At 39.0% G+C, this 26,491-nt stretch overlaps 1 protein-coding gene across 4 annotated transcripts in view; it reads left to right on the top strand.

The window, feature by feature from the left end:
- The window catches only part of ubr3 (ubiquitin protein ligase E3 component n-recognin 3), a 362,664-nt gene that overhangs the window by 183,898 nt on the left and 152,275 nt on the right, over positions 1-26,491 (top strand). For all 4 annotated transcript variants that reach the window (XM_060827270.1, XM_060827272.1, XM_060827271.1 and 1 more), the window contains one exon: positions 14,587-14,675. In XM_060827270.1, coding sequence (XP_060683253.1) covers positions 14,587-14,675 — 89 coding nt within the window. The remainder of the gene's footprint in view (positions 1-14,586; positions 14,676-26,491) is intronic.

Raw genomic sequence — 26,491 nt, 5'->3', positions numbered from 1 at the left:
AAAACTGTAATTGCATCTGAAAATCATTCTAAGATATTAATGATCCTCCATAATTTAAAAGCAACAGCACTCTCAGGATTTTAATGTGCTACTAAGCCATTAAAAACAGTATTACCAAATCAGTCCATAAATAATTTGCTTTGTACATGGCCAGTGAAGTTGTGGCAACAGAACTGTAGAATCACAATAACCGTAATTAGATTCAATTCCTGTTAGTATGGAAACAGGCCCTTTGGCCCAACAAGTCCACGCCAACCCTCCGAAGAGTAACCCACCCAGACCCATTCCCCTACATTTATCCCTGACTAATGCACCGATCACTATGGGCAATTTAGCATTGCCAATTCTCCTGGCCTGTACATCTTTGGATTGTGGGAGGAAACTGGAGCACCCGGAGGAAACCCAGGCAGACACTGGGAGAATGTGCAAACTCCACATAGGTAGTCACCTGAGGCAGAAATCAAACCTGGGTCCCTGACATTGTGAGGCAGCAGTGCTAACCACTGAGCCACCCTGCCACCTGCATATTCCTGCCAAGGGTGGGAGGTGATATTAAATGGACCGAAAGGATGGTAACCTAAAAAGAAGTCATGTTGGATTATTTTATTTTGGCAGAACTTTTAAAAGACAGCTTAAAATGAAAAGTTTTTTTGTTTGATTTGTAATAGATGAAATTAATATAACATTTTACTTTTTGTGTACCTACACAATCGTGGAAGTCTGAAATACAGCAGTGCTAAAAAAAAGTTTGAGAGAAGATTTGTAGCTCGGGTGCTCGTTGTTGTGGTTCTGTTTGCCGAGCTGGGAATTTCTCTTGCAAACGTTTCGTCCCCTTTCTAGGTGACATCTTCAGTGCTTGGGAGCCTCCTGTGAAGCGCTTCTGTGCTGATTCCTCCGGCATTTATAGTGGTTTGAATCTGCCGCTTCCGGTTGTCAGTTGCTGTCCGCTGCAGTGGCCGGTATATAGGGTCTAGGTCGATGTGTCTGTTGATCAAATTTGTGAATGAGTGCCATGCCACTAGGAATTCCCTGGTTATTCTCTGGTTGGCCTGCCCTGTAATAGTGGTGTTGTCCCAATCGAATTCGTGTTGTTTGTCATCTGAGTGTATGGCTACTAGGGATAGCTGGTCGTGTCGTTTTGTGGCTAGTTGGTGTTCATGGATGCGGGTTGTTAGCTGTCTTCCTGTTTGTCCTATGTAGTGTTTTGTACAGTCCTTGCATGGGATTTTGTACACTACGTTGGTTTTGCTCATGCTGGGTATCGGGTCCTTTGTCCTGGTGAGTTGTTGTCTGAGGGTGGCTGTTGGTTTGTGTGCTGTTATGAGCCCTAGTGGTCGCAGTAGTCTGGCTGTCAGTTCAGAAATGCTCCTGATGTATGGTAGTGTGGCCAGTCCTTTGGGTTGTGGCATGTCCTCATTTCGTTGTCTTTCCCTAAGGCGTCTGTTGATGAAAATGCGCGGGTATCCGTTTTTGGTGAATACCTTGTATAGGTGTTCTTCTTCCTCTTTTTGTAGTTCAGGTGTGCTGCAATGTGTTGTGGCCCTTTTGAATAGTGTCCTGATGCAACTTCGTTTGTGTGTGTTGTGGTTGCTTTCATAGTTCAGGACTTGGTCTGTGTGTGTGGCTTTCCTGTATACCTTCGTGGTGAATTCTCCGTTCGGTGTTCTTTGTACCATCACGTCTAGGAATGGGAGTTGGTTATCCTTTTCTTTCTCTCTCGTGAAACGGATTCCTGTAAGTGTGGCGTTGATGATCCGGTGTGTGTTTTCTATTTCTGTGTTTTTAATGATTACAAAGGTGTAGTCCACGTATCTGACCCAGAGTTTGGGTTGTAATTGCGTTAAAACTGTTTTTTCTAACCTTTGCATTACTGCTTCTGCTATGAGTCCGGAGATCGGTGAGCCCATGGGTGTTCCGTTGATTTGTTCATATATCTGGTTGTTGAATGTGAAGTGTGTTGTGAGGCACAGGTCCCGTAGTTTAAGTATGCCGTCTTTGTTAATAGGTTCAGCGTCCTGTTGTCTGTTGTGTATGTCCAGCAGGTTGGATATTGTTTCTCTGGCTAGGGTTTTGTCAATAGAAATGAACAGTGCCGTTACATCGAATGAGACCATGGTTTCTTCCTTGTCTATGTGTATATTTCTGATGATGTCCAAGAATTCTTGTGTTGACTGGAGAGTGTCTGGATCCGCTGATCAGGTGTTTCAGTTTCTGTTGTAGCTCTTTAGCCAGTTTGTGTGATGGTGTTCCTGGTAGTGATACTATGGGTCTGAGTGGGATGTCTGGTTTGTGCACTTTAGGTAGTCCATAGAATCTGGGGGTGTTGTTGCTTTCCAGTTTCATTCTTTGTCGGTCAGTCCTGGTTATCTGTCCGTTTTTTTGTAGCTACCTCAGTGTGTTGTTTATCCTATTGGTGAGCTGTGGAGTGGAGTCAAACTCCCTGTTTTGGTAGATGTTGGTGTCTGCAAGTAGTTCTTCAGCTTTTTGAAAGTAATCTGATTTGTCCAGTATTACCGTCATTCTGCCTTTGTCTGCTGGTAGTATGATTATGGTCTTATCGTTTCTTAGTGATTTTAGTGCTTCTTTCTCCTTGGTGTTGAGGTTGTGTGTTTGTCTTTTCCTTGTTATCATAGGTATGATACTTTGTCTCACTGTTTGTTCTGTACAAGGTATTCACCAAAAACGGATACCTGCGCAATTTCATCAACAGATGCCTTCGAGAAGGACAACGAAATGAGGACATGCCACAACCCAAAGGACTGGCCACACTATCATACATCAGGAGCATTTCTGAACTGACAGCCAGACTACTGCGACCACTAGGACTCATAACAGCACACAAACCAACAGCCACCCTCAGACAACAACTCACCAGGACAAAGGACCCGATACCCAGCATGAGCAAAACCAACATAGTGTACAAAATCCCATGCAAGGACTGTACAAAACACTACATAGGACAAACAGGAAGACAGCTAACAACCCGCATCCATGAAAACCAACTAGCCACAAAATGACATGACCAGCTATCCCTAGTAGCCATACACTCAGATGACAAACAATACGAATTCGATTGGGACAACACCACTATTATAGGGCAAGCCAAACAGAGAACAGCCAGGGAATTCCTAGAGGCATGGCACTCATTCACGAATTTGATCAACAGACACATCGACCTAGACCCTATATACCGGCCACTGCAGCGGACAGCAACTGACGATCGGAAGCGGCAGATTCAAACCAGTATAAATGCCGGAGGAATCAACACAGAAGCGCTTCACAGGAGGCTCCCAAGCACTGAAGATGTCACCTAGAAAGGGGATGAAACGTTTGCAAGAAAAACTCCCAGCTCGGCGAACAGAACCACAACAGTGCTAAAAAAATTCAATTAACTGAACTTCCATTAAAAACATTTTGTGTTTTTAAAAAAATGTGAATATAATCTACATTTGGAAAGACTAGGTAAATTGACAACAATCACATTTATGCCACAAAAATGCCTGCTGATGACCATCCCAAACGAGCATCTAGCCATAATAAAAACAGAAAATGGTGGAGAAAATTAGCAGGTCTGGTAGTATCTGTCGACAGTGAAACAGAGTTAATATTTTGAGACCCATGATTCTTCTTTGGAACTGTTATGGGAAATGAAATGTTCACTTTCTACAGATACTGCCAGACCTGCTGAGTTTCTCTAGCATTTTCTGTTTTTATTTCAGGATCTCTAGCATCTATGGTATTTTCCTTTTATTAGAGAGTCTAACCATTGCCCTAAGGCATTTGACGGCATTACCACCATTAAAAATATCCCCAACAATGTTTTTGGACTAAACTTTGACCAGATACTGCAGTCAAAGACTCGAATTCTGTGTTCATATCTCTCCACCTGTCTCCCGAATGTCTGTTCACCTGCTCTAAGGCACTTGTCAAGAGCATGATGGAATACTGCCCACTTGCCTGGATGGGTGAAGCTCCAATAATACTCAAAGCTCAATACCGTCTTTATTCCACCATCTTCAACATTCATGCTCTTTACCACTGATGAAGTGTTGCAACAATATGTGCCATCTGCAAGCACATCACCAAGACTTGTTCAGCAGCACATTCTAAACTGTAACATCTGCTGCCTAAAAGGACAAACACAGCAGATGCATTGGACGAACCAATAGCTGCAAGTTCACTTCCACCAAGTCTTTTAGCATTGTGGCTTGAGCCATATGCTGCTCCTTCATTGTTATTGGGTCAGTTTGCTGGAGCTACTTTTCTAACAGCATTGCTGATATCCCTACATCTCAAGGATTTCAATAGTTTAAGAAGGCAACTGCTACCTTCTCCACAGCAATTAGGGAAGGGCAATAAATGCTGGTTTAGCCAGAAATGCCTAATTCTATGAGCAAGTGTAACAACAAAATTATTAATTCTAATTCAGATTTTGAGCAATACAAGTGTTACTTAAGATATAATGTACTTTCAATAAAAAAAAATTCATTACATCTCTTAAAATTGTAAGTGAGGCATGAGTAGAGTTGACCATGATATAAATGAGCAACAATGATATAAATCTGAATTAGAAAGTAATGTAGCAGGACCAACTCTTCAGATATCACACTTTCATTGCACTTCAGGATTTCTGTTCTACCAGCATTTGTTCTCAAAACAATTGTAAGGGATTCAATTGTAATAGAAAAGGGATGAAAATGTGTTGCTGGAAAAGCGCAGCAGGTCAGGCAGCATCCAAGGAACAGGAGATTCGACGTTTTGGGCATAAGCCCTTCAGGAATTATTCTTCAGGCTTATGCCCAAAACGTCGAATCTCCTGTTCCTTGGATGCTGCCTGACCTGCTGCGCTTTTCCAGCAACATATTTTCAGCTCTGATCTCCAGCATCTGCAGACCTCACTTTCTCCTCCTAATAGAAAAGGGATTCAATCATTGTACTTTTTTTAAAATGTCAAGTTATGTTGGATATCAAACTAGCAAACTTATTTCAGTTTAAATGTGTCTGTATTTTGCCAAATGTCTGGCAGCTGTTATATGTAGACGCATACGATTCAGGGTGGGGAGATGACCATTCGGATCCTCAAGCTTGTTCTGACATTCAATTAGATCATGGCTGAACTGACTGTAATCTCAAATTAAACCAATTCCTACCTACCCGTGCTAATGTTTCAACTTCTTATTTGATATCTATCTATCTTTACCTAAAAATATTTTTAAAATTCTATCACCATCTTTTCATTGAGTTACACAGACTAATGATCCTATGAGAGACCAAAAAGTCTAGTTTTTGATGTAATGTTACTTTGTGTATATTTATTTATGCAATAGATACATTTAGCAGTTTGCATAGATATTAGGATATGGGAATTGCTGTGACTTTTGTTCAGTTTTTTATTCTTTCACAGGATGTGGGCTCATAATTTTATCTTTAGTCCATGTAATTTTACCTTTCAGCAAGAACATTCTGAAATTAGGAATAATAGAATCAAACAAAGTAGAGATACTCAACTAGACTGGCTTTAATTTATTTTGGATTTCAGGTTGAGTTAAATGCTGATGAAAATGGAATGGGCAATAGCAGGTGGTGATGACCTATTTTTCATTGCTGACCTGTAGACAAAGGAAAACGTAGCATTTCTAACAGGATAGTAAGTTGCCATGGGAACCAACGCTGCAGTGACACAGAAACCAAATTGCTACTTTATCTACAGCCTCACTGTGCCTACCCCTTAAGCTGCCAGAAAAAAAAGTATTGAGCTGAATGGAATCTGTCAGGATTTGTTGATGTCATCTTCTCAGGCATCTCTGTTTACCATGAGACCAAGTATCTGTTTACCATGACACCAAGTGTAAGTAAAATATGCCTTGAGCCATAAAGAAATTTATAGGCACTGCAGGAAATAGAGGCAAACTAATATCAGTTTTCTAAAATGTTTCATGCTGAGTGTACTTCTAATCATAGTGCTATCGTATGCTGACTATTAGCCCATTTTCATAACTACTTAATCTCACTTGAGGTCTTATTAAAGCATTAGTTGACCAACACTATTCTTGTTAACAAAATCAGAAATTGCTGGAGGAACTCTACAGATCTGATATCATCTGTGGAGAGAAAGCTGAGTTAATATTTCTAGTCCAGTGACCTTTCTTCATAACACAGAACCCAGACCCAATTGTGTTTTTGTTTCAGATTTTCAGCATGTGTACTTCTTTGTTTTATTTTATTGTTCTTATTAATTTGATTTGTCCTACTTTCAGACTGTCATTGGCTATGAAATATATTAATGTGTTTAATGAATGCAGACAGAAAGTCATTTGAGGCTTTGAAGGAGCTCTCTTGTATGCTGTTCATTTTTGTACATTAAGTTGTGAAATAGCCATTTCTCTCAATGCAATTACAAACCAGTAATATGATGGAAGAAGTCATCGATAGTACTCTCAAATGTCACCACCTCATCAATACCTGACTTGACAGCCTTAGCATTAACAGTGGCTGCAACATACAGAAGGACTTACTTTAAAATTATCATACTGTAGAATACAAAGTCAATGTGTTCTGTCTGGTGAGAAACTAACATCAGATCAGCCAACCATTTTAATTTACTAAGCCCAGTTTTCCTTTCTATTAACTTTAATGCCAATCCAATCTGTTCCGTTTCCAGCCAGGCAGGTAAAGTTAAAATTTGCCCATAAGAAATTGTCACAGTGTGCTTGGTATATGTGAAATTATAATTTAAGATACCAATTGATCTTTAGCAGTGATGCAAGGAGATATGGCTAATGTCTAATGTGTAGATCAAGCATGGTAGAAAGTGATAGAATGATGGTGGAAAAGTGTAAGGAAGGAAGGAATGGACATGGGTTGAGGAAGCATGGCTGAGGGCTGCATAGACATTTAGCTCAAGATGAAAGGGAATAATAGATGTTGGGTGGCGGTGTTACACTGCAACTTGTTTCTTCACATGGGAAACAGGAAGCATAAAGTGAAAGAAGTAGCCTAACAGAAGGGAGTATGGGTGGAGTATACAGGTGGTGAATCTGGAATAGCTGAGGGGCAGTTTTCCTTAATCAGGATGTTGTTGGTGGAAAGGGACTCTCAGACTTTACAGCATAGAGGAAGGCTATTCAGCTCATTGTGCTCTTGCCAATCAAAAAAGATCTGATTACACAAAATCTGATTTTCCAGCTTTTGGTTCATAGCTCTGGAGGCTATGACAATATTAGTCAGTATCAAAATATGTCAAAATATTAAGAGAATTTCTGTCGCAATGACCATTCAGGCAGTGAGTTCCATACTCCTGCCACACTCTAAATGAAAATCATTTCTCTTTCTCTTTAACTCTTCTTCTTTATTTAAGTCTATGCTTCTGGTTATTGAGCTCTCTGTTAGTAGAAAAGGTGCCTTCCTATCTGTCCCCTTAGTAATCTTATCCACCTCTCAGGTCTCCTCTCAACTTTCACTGTTCCCAGCAAAAATAACTCCACCATTTGCAATCTTCCCTCTTAGCTTAGACCCGACAGACCCAGTGGCATTCTGGTAAGTCAGCTCTACACTTCCAGTGCAATCACATCCATCCTATGTGATACCAGAACTGTATGCCACATTCCAGTTATTCAGATTTTCAAGTATTCCTGTCGGGGCATGAGTGGTTAGCTTCTAAGTAGGAAAACGCAATGCCTCCTTTTCCTTCTCGTATAAAATTTAAGCTTCGCTGCCCATAATTCTCATGTCATTTGGAATGCCTGCCCTGAAGTTGAAAATTCAGCTCCTGTCAGAAACATTCAATTTGTTTTTTGTAGCCCTGCCCTAAGCCCCCTTCCTTGATTGTTGTCTGTAACCTATTAGTGATGTGGAGTAGAGCATTAGATATTTCATTTTCTTCTTTTAGTTGTCCTTTGCCTGGCAGGCATTATCAGATGTTTCTTTGACCTCATTCTTCATTGGATTCCTTTACAAGATGTAAATTCAGTGTTCAATTTCTAGACATAGTTCGACTGATCAAATGATGATGAAATGGAATAAAAACAAAGTGCTGGAGAAACGCAGTGGGTTTGGCACCATCTGTGGAGAAAGAAATAGTCTGAATGTTTCTCGTCTGACATGACTGTTAGGAATAAGTTTCATGAAATAGATTTTAGTCATTGTCTCTTAAAGATTTTTGTGCAATGCCAGAGTCTGTTTCCAGTTGTAACCTTGCCCCAAAACCATTGAGCTAAACAATGTCTCTTGTTTCTTTCTAGTATATTAGTTTAGTCTTTTGATTCTGTAAATTAATTTATTTTTTGTTCTTTTCTTGAAATTTCACACTTTTCAAATTAACTTCAATCAAATTTTTAATTTGAATGGTATTTACAAAATGTAGATCAAAGTGAGAATTTTGGTTTTCTAAATTATTTAATGGAGCTAACCTTACACTCCATTGAAGTGCTTTCGAAGATGATCCATTTTACACTTACAATTTACAATTTGTCACAAATCCTTCTGTGTGATTTGATGCATATGTATTTCCCACATTATCTACTTGGAATTCATAATTTCAGAGCTGTAGATCAGGACCAGATTAGAATAGCCTCTTGATTTTTGATGAAATGAGGTTCAGATCTTTGTTGCTTTAAAAGATAATTGAATTCTGGCTAAGATCATGTTTTTGAATAATTGAAAGAGATGGTGACCATCTAGCTGTAATATATCACAATTATTTGAAGCCTACCTAATTAGCTCCAGATATAAATGTTGAATTATTCAATGTCAGAGTTCTTCCATGGTGTAAGTGCTGTCACTCGTCAGAACAGAGATCGATTAGTTAAAATGCTATTATTATTAATTAATGAATAGGCAATGGCTTCATTTCGGTGTCCTGATGTTGGAGCAATCAATATATTAGTCCCAGGTCAAATAACACAAAACTCATTTCAACAATGGTTCAGTTGAAGTCCTTTGAATTTCTTCAGATAAACTTTACAAGAAGGATATTATTTTCTAATTTGACTCTGAATATTCAACAATCTTTTTGTACAAGTTAGTTCTATATACTGAACTAGTGGTTTGTGAGTGGAATGAACGGCCAGAGGAAGTGGTTAACACAGGTACACAGTTACAATGTTTGAAAGATATTTGGATAAATTCATGAATAGGAGACATTTGGAGGATATGGGCCAAACGTAGTCATGTGGAACTAGTTTCATTTGGGAACATAGTTGGCGTGGACTGGTTGGAGCTAAGGGTCTGTTTCCATACTGTATGACTCTAAGTTTTGAAGCAATGGTGGAAGAAAATTGATTTGGACAATGGAAAGAGGTGCAGGTGAATGGGAGTTGGTAGAATTATCTGGTCATTATCCTAGGGGCACAGGGTTTGTGTGTATACAGAGAGCTCTAATTTGTTTATATTGCTGATTCTCTGTCCCTAATTGTGCTTGAGAAAATGATGTTGAATCGTGGTTTTGAAATGTTGGTATCATCTGATTAAGACACAGTCACAGTGCTGTTTGATGGGGGTTCCAGGATTTTTATTGAGTGATAGTAAAGGAACAGTGAATTGTAATTTTGGATGTTTTGCAAATGTTGTTAAGGGAACAGAAAATAATAATTATAACCTTCCAAAGCACTCCAGATTCAGTAATTAGTCTTGACCTCAAATGCTACTTGATTATTAAAGTTGGGGGCAAGATCACAATTGGACTGGACTAACTGTGACAAGAGGTTGGCAGAAAAACACAGTAGAGCTGAAAACGTGTTGCTGGAAAAGCGCAGCAGGTCAGGCAGCATCCAAGGGACAGGAGATTCGACGTTTCGGGCATAAGCCCTTCAGGAAGGAGAATTTCCTCTTGCAAGAAAAACACAGTAACTGAACAATGGGCTACCTTTGAAGGGGAGATAGTTGGGGACAGGTAAGCCATGTTACCTCAAATGGGAAAGGTGGAACAAGCAAATTCGGAACTCAGTGGATAACAAAAGAGAGAGAAATTCAGATAAAGAAGAAAAGTGCTTATGAGCAGTGTCATTATAGAAAATAAAATTGGGGACCAAAAGGAGTATTGAAGGTTCAGAGGGGAAATGAAAAGCAAATAAGAGAAGCAAAGAGGAATTATGAGAAAAGGCTAATAGCCAGCATAAAAAGATGTCCCAGAGTCTTATGTGACCATGTAAAATGTAAAATTGTGTCCAGTGGTGTTGGATAGATTGTTGATATTTAAAGTTGACAAGGCACCGGGACTGGTGAAATACATCTATGGACTTTGAAGCAAATGAAAGTCGAAATTGCAGGGCACTGGCCACAATTTTTCAGTCTTCCTCAGACTCGGGAGAGGTGGCAAAAACAGGAAAATTAGAAACACGTGGCTTTGTTCAGTTATAAGGATAAGCCCAGCATTTACAGATAAGTCAGGTGAACTTCTGTGGTGGGAAACCTTCTGGACTCAATTATTTGAGATTGAAGTAGTCGCAACTTGGAAAGAAGGTGAGTTGATCAGCAAGTGTCAACATGGATTTCTGAAGAGGAAATTACAATTAACAATATGCTAGTGGTGTAATTCACCACACTGGAAGCTCCAGAAAGTTTGTTACGTTGTGGGTACACATTATAGGACAGAGGGGAACCGATTTAGCTTAGTTGGCTGGATTGTTGGTTTGCAAAGCATTGTAATGCCAACAGCGTGGATTCAATTCCCATCACCATTTTGAGATTACCACGAAGAACTCTCCTTCTCAACCTCTTCCCTTGCCTGAGATCTGGTAGCCCTCAGGTTAAATTGCCACCAGTCGCTTATGGTCTCTAATGAGAGCTGTGCTTATGGTCTGTTAGGACAGATGTGACCGTAGTGGAGTGAGTCCAGAGGTTATTTACAAGAATGATACCAAGGATGGGAAAAGCAAGTTGGTAGAGAATTCCAAGAAAATGAATTTGTGGGAGTCAACGAGATGGATTTTTGGACTTTATAGCAGAATGATGGAATCCTTGATTTGGTGATGTGTAATGAGGCAGATTTGATTAATGAGCTTAAGGTGAAGGAAGTCTTATGGAGCAGTGACTGTAATATGATAAAATTCACCCTATGTTTGAGAGGGAGAGGCTGAAATCAGATGTAATAATATTACAGTTGACTGTTGACCTTGGAGAGAAAATTAAGAGGCGATCTGACAGGTTTTCAGGATCGTGGATAAAATACATAGGGAGAAACTATTCTTGTAAAGAAACAAGAACAAAAGGACATAAATTCAAGTGATCTGCCAAAGAAACAAGGTGAAGTCAGGTAATTTTTTTTCGCTCCGAGCGTTGAGGGTATGGAATGCACTGCCTGGAAGTTTGTTGGAGGCAGGTTCATTTGAGACATTCATGAGGGCATTGGATGGCTATGAGGATAAAAGTAATGTGCAGAGGTATGTGGATAAAGCAAGAGATTGGCCTTCTGTACTTACCTCTTGTGTCCACCCTTGAAAAAAACTTTCCTTGATTTCACTTATGGTTGCATTTCCAAAATTCCTTTTGTGCTCCATTCTCTGCATAACTTTTTAGCTATGGATGTACTCCGTCTCACTGTCAGCTCCACCTGGCTAGTCCTCCACTACAATCCTTATTTCTACTTGGTTTGCAGAGCATTGTAATGCCAACAGTGTGGATTCATGGAGATGCAGACTTGAATGGCTATAATGGACAATTGGTCTGGCCATTTGGTGCCAAATCTAATTGGATTGCATAAACTACAGTTCTTCACATTCTAGATAGCTCCTGTGTAGTCAGCTTTCCAGGATGCTCCTCACTCCACCCAACTATGTGTAGTGATCTGTCATCTGTTCTCTTTCTCCACTCTAAATCCTCATTTCAGGTGGTTAAATTCCCCTGATGGGCCCATTTTATTAGCTTAAAAATCTATGCACTGCCTAATGATTCAAAACTTATCCCATAACATAGCATCTGGAAAATACCCTGGTTGTAGATTTTCTCAAGCCTGATTTCAAATTCCTGGACTTCACTGAACATCATCTTGCACTGGAAGCAAAATAAGATCCTGTTTCTGCCTCTTCTGTGACCTGTGGAGGGAAAAAACCTTGAGATACGTATTCTTTCAAGCTCTACTTCAAATTCCTGGACTCTTCTCAACATCAGGAAGATACATTGTGCTCTAAATTATACTGGCAATGCCACAAGACCTAAATTCGTTCTGCTGCAGCATTTAAGGCAAGTCTGGTTAATCTACCATCAGCACTACTGTTTTTTTTTGGGAAGTCTTCAGTCTCCAACTAATGCTGTGTCTGCCACTTATTCAAATGATTTTCAGTTTCATTCTGTTCCTGGCCCCAGGTTATGTGGGCATATAGATCATCACAGAAAGTATAGCTGTTTCTCAACAGAGCCTGACTTTAGTTATCTGGAAAATTCCTGTATTGGATCAAAGTCCTTTTCTGCTAACACTGAGTGGTAGTTGGCATCTAATGATCTCCACAGTGGTGCAGGAAAAAAAAACAATCATATACCACTCATTAAAATTATGTTTCCAATCTGAATGTCAGGATTCTTATTGACAAACCCAACACCAACCATTGCAGCTCTGAAATGTAGGCACCTTGCTAATCAACTTTGCCACCGTGAATGTGGGGTGGCATGCAGGAGAAAGTCAACTGAGGGAATGACACATAGATCTTTTCTCTGGAAGGGCCTCCTCAAAGAGAAATGATTCTTCCATAGTTTGGGGTTTATCATTGGAAATGAGCTCGTCTTGCAGCTCATCTGTTCTGCTGGTGGGTAAATGAATTTGTGATTTCTCATCCCACGTAAATAAGAAATCTGCATGCCACTATCATCCATGCATATACTCCTACATTTTGAGGTAAAAGTTGAGATCCAAGGACTGGTTCCATTCTGATCTTGAATGATAACTAGCCTGGCAGCAGTCAAATTGATTTTTGAGATTTCAACAATAGATTTGGGAAAGACCAACAATTCTTTGGGTATGAAGAATTACTCTGATGACCAATTCAGGCTTGGAGAAAGTGAGAACTGCAGATGCTGAAGATCAGAGTTGAGAGTGTGCTGCTGGAAAAGTGCAGTCAGGCAGCATTCGAAGAGCAGGAAAATCAGCATTTTGGTCATAACCCCTTCATCAGGACTCATTTAGGCTTGTTATTTGGGTTTGAAGTGTGGTGTACTTTTCTGTACTGAATGTCCCTTTATATCAATAAACAATATTTTGTTAATAGACGGGACTTTTTCTTTCAGTCACAGGATCATCTCTGGCTCGGCCAGCATTTACAGTTGACATTGAGAAGGTGATGGTGAGCTGCTGAGATGTATATATGCTGTGCCCGTCACTATGTTAAATGTATGACATTGATTGCAACAGAATTGCAAAATGTAATTGATTGAGATAAACTGTAAGTTTTAAATCTCTTGACTGTTCCCCCGATCAGCATCATCTTTAATCATTAATAAATGACTGATAATATCGAGCTTTATAAAATATTAAAATTTTATAATAATTGAAATATAACTTAAAAAATGGAATACTGATCTAATCACACTGGGCCATTCTGAACCAACAGGAACACTTCAGATTCGTATCTGATTTCTATTCTAAATACTGTCTATAAATAATTCTATTTGGATGTATTGGAAGAAATTATACCAGGATTAAATGAGGGATCATTCTAGATCTGATACAATTTTGTTACCATCAGTAGCTGTTTGATCAAATTAACCATCCGTTAATATAGCATACAACTTTGAATGTTGGACGATTCTAAGATAAGTTAAATTTATGAAAACCTCCTGTAATTGCAAAGTGTCATCCTTGACTCAAGTGTTGGAGTATATTTGCCTCTGAGTCAGGAGTGCTATACTGGCCGAAGCACTGTCTTTGAGATAAAATGTTAAACCAAGTCTGTCATGTTATTTTGGACATAAAATATCCAATGGTACTATTTAAAGTAAGTGACAATGTTCTCCTAACATCCTTGGAGAAGTTACCCTTCAAAAACAACATCAGTAAAACAGATCATCTGGTCATTTGTCTGTTTCCATGTGCAAGTTGACTGCCACATTTTGACTACAAGACAGTTTCAACATTGACTCAATGGTTGTGAAACTTTTTGTGATATCCTAAAGTTTTGAAAGACCTTATAGAAGGACAGTCGATTCTGTGTTTTTGTTTCTTTCTGTCTGTGCACGTTTTGAAATACTGAATGGTGGAATAAAATTTCCAAATCTTATTTCTGGTTGAACCTGATGTGTTCCATTCATTGCTGATTAATCTAACTCAATAAAGTGGATTGATACTGGAGTAGTTGGTATGAAATTTGAGACAGCGTATTCTGTCTGAAACTTTAAGTATATTTAAAAGTTCATAATGTGGAAATGTTGGCTACTATTATAATTATATTTTTTCTTTGCTCAAGGTCTGAATGGGATGTTCTAATTAGATCACAGTAATTTTATTCTATCATGCTGATGTTGATTACTGTGCAGGAGGAAATTTCTGCAGTTTAATAGATCACAATAAATCTCCTATATTTTTGAAAAGAATTGTATTTTTTCTCAATCTTAATTTTGTCAATTATGATTACATTTTGGTTGTTTTTTTTTTCTGAACAGACGTCAGAAAGCCAGAGAGAGACAACAGAAGTTGCTTGCTGAATTTGCCTCAAGACAAAAAAGTTTCATGGAAACAGCAATGGATTTTGGTAAGCTTTTGTTTATTCTCCCACTCTATTTGTCCAGTTGAGACCTATTATCAGTTTAATCTGAATAACACAGTTCTTTGGATTCTAATATATTGCGAATCTTTCTTTTTATTCCTTTATGGAAAGTGGGCACGGCTGGCATGGTGAGCATTTGTTGCCCGTCCCTAATGTCCTTGAACTGAGCTGCTTGCTCGGACATTTTAGAGATATTTAAAAGTGAGCCATATTCTTGTGGGTCTGCAATCACATGTAGGACAAAACAGGTAAGGATTACCTTCCATAAAGGACATCAATTAGCCAGATGAGTCTTTATGATAATCAATGTTAGTTTCATGGCACCATTCATGAGACAAGGTGTACAATCTAAATTTATTACTTGAATTTAAATTCTGCCGAACTGAGAAGAATTGCTATCTTGTACTATGATGTGAAGAAACTGGTGTTGGACTGGGGTGGACAAAGTTAAGAATCGCACAACATCAGATTATAGTCCAACAGGTTTATTTGGAAGCACTAGCTTTTGGAGCGCTGTTCCTTCAGGTGGTTGTGGAGTCTGCTCAAGAAATGCGCAATCTGCAGGCAGTCAATACATATAATATTTTATAAATTTCACTTTGGAAATACAACCAGTCTGACTCAAGATTGGGGGTAGAGACAGACTGTGACCTCACACCTTTAATGCATTATCTGACCTGAGGCGTCACCTTTTGTGATAAAGCCTTAAGTTGTTTCGATAAGGTGACGTAAAGAGATTCTGGCATTTACACATTAACGAACTGAAACCTGGATTTGAAAAGATGAAAGGCTTAACAATCCGGGTTTGTTCAACATATCACTGTATGACACTGTAATCTTTTGTGATAATATTTGTGTCTTATGAGCTTATACAGCACAGATGAAGGAGCAGCAGTCTGAAAGCTAGTGCTTCCAAATAAACCTGTTGGACTATAACCTGATGTTGTGTGACTTTTAACTTGTACTACTTATTTCACATTAATTGAACTGCATTGTGACACCTAGGGGAGTTTTACACTGTTGAGAGAAGAGCAAATGTTTAGGGAATTATAAAGAGAACCAAACATCTGGAGTTGGTAGGAAAAGAAATTACAGATGCAACAGGAAATATCATAACAAATTTATTTTGGGCCAAAAAGAAAACTGCAAAAAATATTGCAGAACCTGTAGAGAGGAAAAAAAATCAGGAACAACATTTGGAAAATAGAAATCAGAGAGCATTATAAAATCAGAGAGAACATGCCATGTTGGAGAAATAATTTTTTGCTATTGGCACAAGCAGCTATGTTTGGTATATGTTTTGATTTGATATTTTTGTACCATATTGGCTTTTTTAAAGTGATCGTAGTCAAATTCACTAAATTTGATTTCTTCAGCCTACAAAATGGAAGACTGGTATGTGAAATCAAAAAAACCTGTTTGGGTGATCTGAAGGAAAGAAAGAGATGTGCCTCTTCAATGATGGCAGAGGACTGAGGGAAAGTTATAACATACTGTGAGGGCTTGGTGGAGACAGGCTATGGAATGCATTGATGGAAGAAGGGAGAATCTTGAGGATACAAGTATCAGTATTTAGCTGGTGAATACAAATGGTGTGGTTTGTGTCCATGCTTTTAAACAGCTACTTGACTTACTTGCTGAGCCTGCTAATCCTTCTTACTCTTCCCTTTTGTTCCTGAAATGGAGAAAAAGTTGTATGATAAAATTATGTGAAATAGCATGAGGATCTACTTATTTGTCTCTTGCCTGTTGAGATATGCATGTGGCAGGTGGAGCTTGAACTGGCACCTTCTGGCCCAGAAGTTGAAACATGAATGACTACAGTGATGTCTTACTTGCTGTTTAAAATATTTTTAAACAAACTGTTAAGGCATGCTATAACACACCTTTACAGTAGATGGGACTTTAACCTAGACTTCTGGCCCAAAGGTTGGGAGACAACCACAATATCCTAATCAGATTGATCTGTGGACTGTGTTCACAGCTGGAATCTGCAAACTTCTGATAAAAATCTCGTTCACCAAAGAGACCTGTTCTGACATGCTATAACATACTAATAGAGCAAGTGGGATTTGCATCTGGGCCTTCCAATCTAGAGACAGAGACACTAGTACTGTGTCACGAACCCCTCTCTTTTTAGTTATTTTTAAGCAACTTGTTCAGACTTATGACGCACCTCCATGGCAGGTGAAAATTGAACCCTGAGCTTCTGATGCAGAGGCATGAACAATACTTCTGCACCACTAAAGCCTTCTCCCAGTGTGTCTGTGTAGTTTTGAACAAGTGGCCATTTGTATGTGAAGTGAATGTAACAACCACTACAATTTAGAAGGATGAGGAAGTCTAACTGAAACTTACAGAATACGGAATGGCCTGGACAGAGTGGATGTTGGGAAGATATTTCCATTGGGAGGAGAGTCTAGGACATGAGGGCACAGCCTTAGACTAAAGGGAAGGCCCTTAAGAACAGAGCTAAGGAGAAATCTCTTCAGCCAGAGAGTGGTGAATCTGTGGAATTCATTGCTACAGAAGGCTGGGAAGTCCAGGTCATTGAATATATTCAAGACAGAGATAGAAGGGTTCTTAATTGTCAACGGGATCAAGGGTTATGGGGAGAAAACAGGAGAATGGAGTGGAGAAATTTATCTGCCATGATTGAATGGCGGAGCAGACTCGATGGGTTGAATGATCTGATTTCTGCACATATGTCTTATACTACAGAAACACTGTGTTATTTCTTGTCTGTTAGATATTTTTACTCCGTCTGTTCAGAATTGCTATGACGCACCACTGGAACAGGTTGGACTTGATCACTCAGAGGATGGGACATTACCACTGCACCATAAGATCCCTATAGCCTACTATGTGGTGTTCCAAGGCAGTCTCCTATCTAAGTAATAACCAAGCTTGAGTCTGTTGAGCTTCCGAGTCTGCTTACTATCTGAGATCAGATGAGTTTGGGCTTCATCAGACCAAGTATGACAATTGGCTGCTCTTGCTTTTCAGTTATTTTCAATCAACTGGTCGGATATGTTATGTCATACCTTTGAGGGAAGGTGCAACTTTAACTCAGTGCTTCTGCCTAGAGATAGAGACGTTACCACTGCATCCAAAGAGCCCTTCTAAAAGAATTCAGATAAAATCTTTAACCCTTGACCCTCACTTTAAAAGTCTCATACTTTGCCAATTGATCCATCCGGGCTTAAATCCAAGATTTGTGCTGCACTAAGAATCAGTGAGCCTGACATAATTTGAACACGCAGCCTTCTAATCTGGAGTCAGACATGCTTCTGATGTACAATGAACCCACTTCTGAAACAGATGGGACTTGAATGTGAGCCTCCCGGTTATCCATGCTACCACTGCACTACAAGGGCGGCACTGCACTATGGGCGGCACGGTGACACAGTGGTTAGCACTGCTGCCTCACAGCGCCAGAGACCTGGGACAGACAACTGTCTGTGTGGAATTTGCACATTCTCTCCGGGTGCTCCGGTTTCCTTTCACAATCCAAAAATGTGCCGGTTAGGTGAATTAGCCATGCTAAATTGCCTATAGTGTTAGGTGACGGGGTAAATGTAGGGGAATGGGTCTGGGTGGGTTATTCATTGGAGGGTCGGTATGGACTAGTTGGGCCGAAGGGCCTGTTTCCACACTAAGTAATCTAATCTCATAGAGTCGCCCCTGTTTTGCTTTTTTCTTGTGTTGCTGATCACTTTAATCTGTTTGGTTGTCAGCAAACATTGTGTGTTGCCTAATTAGATCCTCAACACCATTTATAAAAGAGTAAAGCAAACCTTTAACTTCTAGGGTGAAAAAATAGTGTGGCGAGGCTTTAAGAAGTCTATAAGCAGAGAGTCAAAAATGGTGGTTCATTCTGATTTTTATGTAGGTTGGACTGTGAAGTATTGAAAGGGAGTGGGGATTAAATTGGATTTCAGGAATAGTGGTACAGCATTAATTCATGGGAACTGTTTGAAATGCAGACAGCATTTCACCTGTACCTCCTGCAATCTTGTGCACTGTATTCGCTGCATCCAATGTGGTCTATTCTCCGTTGGAGAAACCAAACGCAGACTGGATGACTGCTTTGCAGAACACCTACAGTCCCATGGAAGAATAAGAAAATATATTTGCTCTGTGTACTTCTGGTGAACAATAGTTGTAAATGGCTGAATTGACGCAGGGTGTAATTCACAGCAGAATCATGTCCACAGCAGATGCCATTTTAGTCCATGAGCACCCAAACAGCAAACAGTATTGAGCCCCAGTTTTGTGTTCGAGCTTTTAAAACTTTTTTCAAACCCCTTTTATTATTTCTTTGTTAATTTCAGTGTTTAAAGTTGGACATTTATTAGCAGCCAGGAGATACACTTGCTGGGGATAGATGTGTGTTTGGGGTTCTTGTTGTTAGATCTTAAGAAGCATTCTTAATTTCAAGACTGGATAGGATTGAGCTGCTACTTAATGGCTGGAAGTAAAACCATTAAGTTGACACAGAATGCTTATTAATTTGCCAAATATGAGTTCTAGTATCTATTTAACATTCTAACGATCGACAGTTTTTACAGCCATTATTTGACTGCCTCTAATGATTGGTTTATTTTGGGGCCAGTGGTGTAGAAAATAACTAGAGGCTAAGGATATGTTAGGATATTTTCCTATCATTCCTTATTTTGTCTAAATCTTGAGATTAATGTATAAGGCTTAGATGAAACATTTATTTTTCCATCTAATAGCTGAAATATTAAATTATGTATATTATGGGGCCTTGATCAAGGCTGCCAGGCACCCAACTAACACCAACTGAGTTTCAAAGAATTTTGTGTGCTTCTCAGTGGGAGGTATTTCTAATGTTATTGCTTAGACCTCGAAATAGAAATACCTCGGGCAAATAAGAACAAAGTGTAGTCATTTTTTTTAGTGCTAGCAAGGTGACATTAGAAAAATCTTGCATTATCAGGCTGTTGAGCCTGGTTAGAAAAATAAATTGGAATCCAACTGTCTTTTGGGGAATGAGGTGAAAGGTTGAGACTGAAGGTAGCAAAGTACTAATAGTTGTGCTGCCTCTGGAGAGCTTCTCTGACACACACTGTTTAGTGAGGGAAAATGTTCTTTGCAATTAGAGACTTGTACTGCAGTCAGCAAATTTCTTGCATATTTACTTAGCTTTAGGCCTATAAACGATATTATCTTGATGTTGCATACAAAAGCAATTAAATACAGAAAAGGACCTGACTAAAATCTTGAAAAATATTGTGTATTAGGCAATTTGGATGTATTCTTTGTGATCACCTCATGTTTGGCTATGGTAAGAATTGTGTTTTTTTTAACCAAAGAGAGACACTTTGCAGAATATAGTCTAATTCAATTAGGTAAGATCTTTGAATTACAAAACCTGACTTCTCATTTACAAAGTTTCCATTTATGCAGCTGTACGTTTTTTTTGTGAATAAAGAGAATTGAAATTGTGAGGTAAATTAATTGGAATTTACTGACATTCATGCCAAGTCTTTCTAAGATTGATAATAATGAAATTGGTTTCCTTTATATTTTTTGATTGGATGTTGATTGAGAACAAATGCAATAGTTGATTATATTTAGCAGCAGATAGGCTTAATAAAAAAAATTGGAACTGAAGTAATTTTTAAAAGGTATCTATACAGATTTTAACTTCGATGTTTCTTGCATGTTATGTTTTCCCACTGTTTGATTGTCATAGAATATGTTTCAGGTTTTGTGCGCTGGAATTAAAAATTATGGTTACTTCCATTTGCTGGAAGTTATCATTTATAAGGGAGGGCCTGGCAGTATTGGGATGGTGAAGAAATAGACCTACTTGAGGAAGTAAGCATAGCAATTGGCAATTTTGCCAGGTTACTGTGATTTCATTGTAATTTGTACAAAATTAACTAAAAGAACAAGGACTTTCAAATGCACATTGCATCCAAATTGAGTAGCATTCTAATTGACTTTCTGGAGGATTTGAAATGGCATACAGATGATATTTTCACTTCTGGGAGAAAAACAGAACTTGTAGCCACAAAATGATGCAGTACTAATAAACCTAAAAGAGAATTCAAGAAATTTCTTTATCCAAAGAATGGCTAGACTGTTAAATTCTCTATGAGGAGACAGATTTTTGTTAGTATAGCTCCTTTCACAATGTTGGTACTCCACAGAGTCCCTTACTTTACTTTTGAAATGTTGTCATATTTGTATTGTAAGAAATAATTTGCGAAAAAAAAACGGCTCCCACATACAGTGCTATGATAGTGACCAGGTAATCTGTGTTAGTAGTGTTGATTTGAGGGATAACTGCTCTGCTCCTCTTCAAACTGGGATATATTACGTGCACGTGAGGGAGCAGACGGAGAGCAGTTTACTGATTCATTTGAGAGATGATATCTCCAACTGAAGAAGTGCTGTCAGGCGAGATTTTTGTGCAATGTTTAGCAATCAGTGAGACCTGAAACCTCAACTTTCTGACTCAGCAGCAAGAGTGCTTCCCAATGAGTTGAAGCTGACACTGACAGAATGAGCAATAAAGCACTGGAAAGGATTGAGTTGAATGAAGGTGGGAGGGAAGAGGCTCATCTAAAGGGTAATTGGCCATATTAATTACTTCACAACTTAAATATTCCAGTACCCTTTGCATTCTATCTGGCAAAGACCTTAGCTCAACCAAACTATACTAATGGTATCCTATTATGACACTATTGCCTATGCTTTGGTCATGGGAAGAGGTACAAGGGGCAGAGGGGACTAGTTGTGTGGCATCAGTGAGATGACTGGGGCAAAGGCAAAGGCAAAGGCCCCAAGCCCTTGGATGTCCGGAGCTGTAATGTTAATGTAAATGCAGGCAGTATCTACGGACAAGCTGTACAATTGTAAAAGATAGCTTGAAAATCTTTAATGAAAGCCCTCCCAAAAACTCGGGGGTTTTGTGTGAAAAGTTGCATTGTGACTGGGTATTCAAAATCTGACCATAGGACATGGGAAGGCAAGAATAACAGTGAATATGAAAGTGAATTGGAGGTAAATGTAAAAGTCAATCAGCTTTATGTAGCTAATTTGCTGTCATTAGCTATGTGTTGCAGGGGGTAGAATTCTAAAAAGCTTTGGGTGAGTTGTTGCCAAGTCCAACTGGAGCTTCTGACATAGAAATGTCCCAAGAAGAAGTGTCAGAGGAGCAAGATAGCTGGTATTTTGCAAGCGTGTAAATGCAGAGATAGAGCTTTATCTCATTTAGGATGCAATACCAAGCAAAGAAGTTGAAAATCTAGAATGTAAGAAGTTGTTGAAAAAGTTTAAACTGGAGTTCAGTTGTCTGACAGTTCATTTCCGATGAAAGAAGTAAGGGCTTCAAGGTTGAGTTGGAACTGCTGTTTTAGATTAGATTAGATTCCCTACAGTGTGGAAACAGGTCCTTCGGCCCAACAAGTCCACACCGACCCTCCGAAGAGCAATCCACCCAGACCTATTCCCCTGCATTTACCCCTGACTAATCCACCTAACACTGGGCAATTTAGCATGGCCAATTTACCTAACCTGCACATCTTTGGACTGTGGGAGGAAACCGGAGCAGAAAGTCAGGCTATGCTCTCGAAAGAGAGGAATTCAAATTCCTCAGAGGAAAGACCAAGTTGAAGCTTATTGTGACTTGGTGATTACTGGTGCCTGGATGAATTACTGAGAAATTGGTAAGATCTGTCTGACACTGACATAATGAATATTTGAGGCAACTGCTCGATAAAGCTCCTGAAAGGATGTGTTGATTGGATTGAATGAAAGTAGGAGGGAAGAGATTTACTGCACTTAAGTCTTACTGCACTTCACTGTATCTAGTCCAATATGTTTGCTGCTCATAATGTGGTCTCCTTGAAGCTCAGAGGTGAAATGCAGACTGGGTGACCTCTTTGTGGATTGCCTATACTTTGCCCAAAAGATGACCCTTAACTTCCACTTGTCTGGCACTTCAACAGAACACTGTGATCTTTGCCAACAAGTTGGACCATTTGCTGCCTTCCACTGAGGCTCTCTTGTTTTCTGTTTGGCGACCTTGCAACCTTCAGGATTCAATATTCAATTCAATAATTTTAGAGCCTGAATATCTCCTTCCATGTCCCTTTTCACATCTTGCACCCTGGTCCCTGTTTTGACACCAACTCTTTTCAGCACAAGCAACCCATTTTTGCCTACTTATTGGCCTCATCGGTTTTCTGTTTCCTGGCTGACCATCAACTATCTCTTCTTGTGCATAACTTTCTTTCTCTTCCTGTGGGCTCCAATTCCACCTTTCTGCTCAATCCACTGGCCCCTGCCCTCAAAATCCCCATCATCAGCATAAATGCCATCTTGTCCCAGCCAGTGTCTAATATTTAATACACACCTATTGTGGTGTGTTTGACTGTTAATTCCTGTTTATGTCACCTTATTTCTAGGTGTTGGAATTTAAGGCAGATTGAATTTACTGTTCGCTTTGTCGTCTCTTGTGTAGTAAAATTTATTGAGGAATCATGGAATCTTGTTGCTTTCTTCTCTTAATAAGTAACGAGATTTAAAATTTCATCTGTTCAACAACAAAGTTTCTGAGCCCCTCCAGAATTGTAACACACCTAAATTCTGTGAAGAGGGGAGACAGCAGCTGTTGGCAGCAAAAGCTTTGGATAGTTCTTGACTAAAAGTTGACTTTCAAGTAATTGATGGGGAAGTTTATTTTGAGAATCATGTGGGAGGCGAGATGATGTGTTGGAAAGCAGATGCTTTGGGGCCCTGCAATACATTCTCAAAAGGGAAGTTTTAAATCCTATAGAGGTGCTTCTTTATGTGCACTGGGGACCTGTTGAATAATAGGATTTGAGTTGCATTAATCTGTATCCTCCTTTAGGCAAATACTTAACTGCCTTTCAAAACTTTGCAGATTCACTTTTCAGTAGTCAAAAATAGTCAAGATTTGTACAGCTGCAATCATGTTCATATGTAACTGCATATTTGCCTGATTTTCACTGGAGTGGTAGGGTTAAAATGGAGCTGCCAGAGGCAATAAAATTGAATTGCTTTGGTTTTGTACATCTATGATTGTTTATAGACAATCTATTAGATTAAAAGAAAAACTAATTTTAGTTTGACGTTATCTTTTTTTGTAAGATGCAGAAATATATTTTATATGTGCCAATCCTTGGGAATGTTTTGCACCATAATACATTATGGCCACAATGGTAATACACTTTCTGTAGCCTGAAGCAATGGTATACAGCTTTAATAATGGAAGCCATCATTTTCGGGTTGTACTGGAACAAATTCTTAGTTGGTCTTTGACCTTCATTTCAAAATAAATATTGGTACATTTTCATGAAATTGAAAATGTTTTGACATTTTAAGTTAATTTATAATGGTGCATTTATTGTTACATTGTGTTATGGGTTTGTGTCAAATCAGAAACTGCATATTACATGATAAGAAATTGATTTCTACAGCTGTAATGTACTGCCCCGCAATGTCTCTTGTTGATACATTAGTTTAAATTTTATTCAAATAAACATTTGCAATAGTATAATTTTTAAGAAATACATTGTTGAAATTCTGAGTTCAGGTTTTGCTTAACAGAATAATGCTACAATTTAGGATCCCAGTTTATCTTAATACGAATCAAGTCAGATCACAGAATGGATAGGACTCTTGTGCCACAGTGATAGAGTTCCTCCCTCTCTGAGACAGGAGGCCTAGGTTCATTCCTGAATGAAGGGTTTTAGCCCAAAACATTGATTTTTCTGCTTCTCGGATGCTGCCTGACAGCTGTGCTTTTCCAGCACCATGTTCTTGACCCAGGTTCAATTCCCACCAGCTTCAGAGATGTGTAATAACATCTCTGAACAGCTTGTTCAGGAAAAATATCCAAATCCCAGAGTGAAACCCTGGCTTATTAGATCTGCACCATTTTTTTGTGGTCTCCACAACAAACTCCACTCCTGAGTCATCAATTCCATTTCTTTCCAAACGAAAGGTCATTGTTTGTTTGAATCTGAACCAGATCATTTACCTTCTTCCAGTCTCTAATTTCTTTCAGTCTAAGTGTCACTTCTCCTCCAATTCTGATCTCTTGTGCATTCTTGATCTTAATTCCTGTATTGTTGATAGTCATGTCTGAAACTGCCTGAGCTGAAACTCTAAAACTCCTTCCAAAACCCGCTCCATGCCTATCTACCTTCTCCACTTCTTCAAGTCACTTTTTTTTGGCTTGGTTTATGAACCATTCTTGCCTTATAGTATGGACAGGTGGCATCCCTCCCCTCAACCTCCCAGTAACTTCAATATTTCCTTTGCTCAATATGTGATTAGGATGCTATTACATAGAAACTATCAGTGGTTTATTCACTATCGATAACTTGCTGGCATAGTGTATGGGAATGTTTGTATGTATTGTACTGTCCTTCTAATTGTTTTGTCAGCAGCAAACAAAGGATTTGTTTGATATCTGTAAGCTATTAACCTTTAGTATTAATTATTTGGTGTAATGGTATATAAAAATTATGTTTTGCTAATCAGCCATGTAGGATCAAGAATAGGCCATTCACATTCTCATGTTTGTTTCCTTATTTGATGAGACCATGGCTGACTAATATCCCAAATTCACCCATACATCTTGTTTCTTTTGATATTCTTGACTAACAAAAATCTACTTTGTCTTAATAATCCAGTTGAAAACTGAAACATTGTGACTGCCAGACAGACAGAGGTAAAAGTTGACTATTATGAGCTGCTCCATTGAACTAAACAATTAATTTTTGTTGGCCCCATAAGTTCAAAAGTGCAAGGGAAAGGATCGAAAGTGGGAGTGTGAAAGGAAATTAATTAGCCAGAGTAAGGAATAGACAGCTGGGAGTGCCCCAAGATCTCCTCCTCCAGTCAAAACAGAAGGTGCTGAAAGTCAAGGTGAAAATGTTTTTCAGTTGTAATAAATTTGTGCACACATTCAGAATGCTTGAAGTTGTAGGAAAAACCTATAGTACTTATTGGGGTTTGTAAGAGTGAATCTGAAAAAGCAACTCAAATGAAAATGCCACTGATCAAATTAAGAGATCTGCGGCAAGCATTGCTAAGTGCAAGAATGGTGAAGAAGGTAAACAAGAGATAGAGAAAAGGTTTTTGTCAAAAGGGATGATGTGCTCTTTTTGTTCAAACAATGTAGATAAATCCATCCTACATTGAAGGGACCTAGAAGCCACTCAGGCCTTTTTGTTGGAAAAGGATCTAGTGTTCTCACCAGAGAGTTAAATAAAACCAAAGTATTCTCAAATGGGATAAGTGGTGAGTATATCCTGATTCCGTTGTACAGAGTGCATTTGGAATGTGACTAGTGGTAGGAGGAGTGGATAGACAGAGTGGACTTGCTCCTGGGTATTGATTTGGTTGGAGCGAAAGTCATAGCTTCACCCATTTTTGTGTATGAGCGTTGCAGTGGTGAGGACCTAACCTCTGAAGGGAAAGTACCAAAAAAAAGCTCTCTCTCCCTCCTGTGTGTGAGATATACCAGCAAATCTAACTCCTGCTAACTGTTGTCACCTTTTTTTTATTGAACTGCTTTGTTTGCATACCCCAATCAAGTAAGAGAAAAGGTAATCCTTCAAGGATATGTGAAGGATCCATTCTTCCCCAGTGCCTGAAATTGACAACACAAAATTGTTTGAAGAACTAAAGGGGATTGAAAGATGCAAGAAGATATTGAACTCAATTAACTTATTGAAATCTCTTCCAGATTGATGCTTTTGAACTGTTATATCTTTGTTTTCTCACCCTTA

The sequence above is a fragment of the Hemiscyllium ocellatum genome, chromosome 7 (genome assembly GCF_020745735.1).
Source record: "Hemiscyllium ocellatum isolate sHemOce1 chromosome 7, sHemOce1.pat.X.cur, whole genome shotgun sequence".
Taxonomy (NCBI): domain Eukaryota; kingdom Metazoa; phylum Chordata; class Chondrichthyes; order Orectolobiformes; family Hemiscylliidae; genus Hemiscyllium; species Hemiscyllium ocellatum.
The sequence above is the reverse complement of the archived record's forward strand: the minus strand, read 5'-3'. Positions and strand labels throughout refer to the sequence as shown.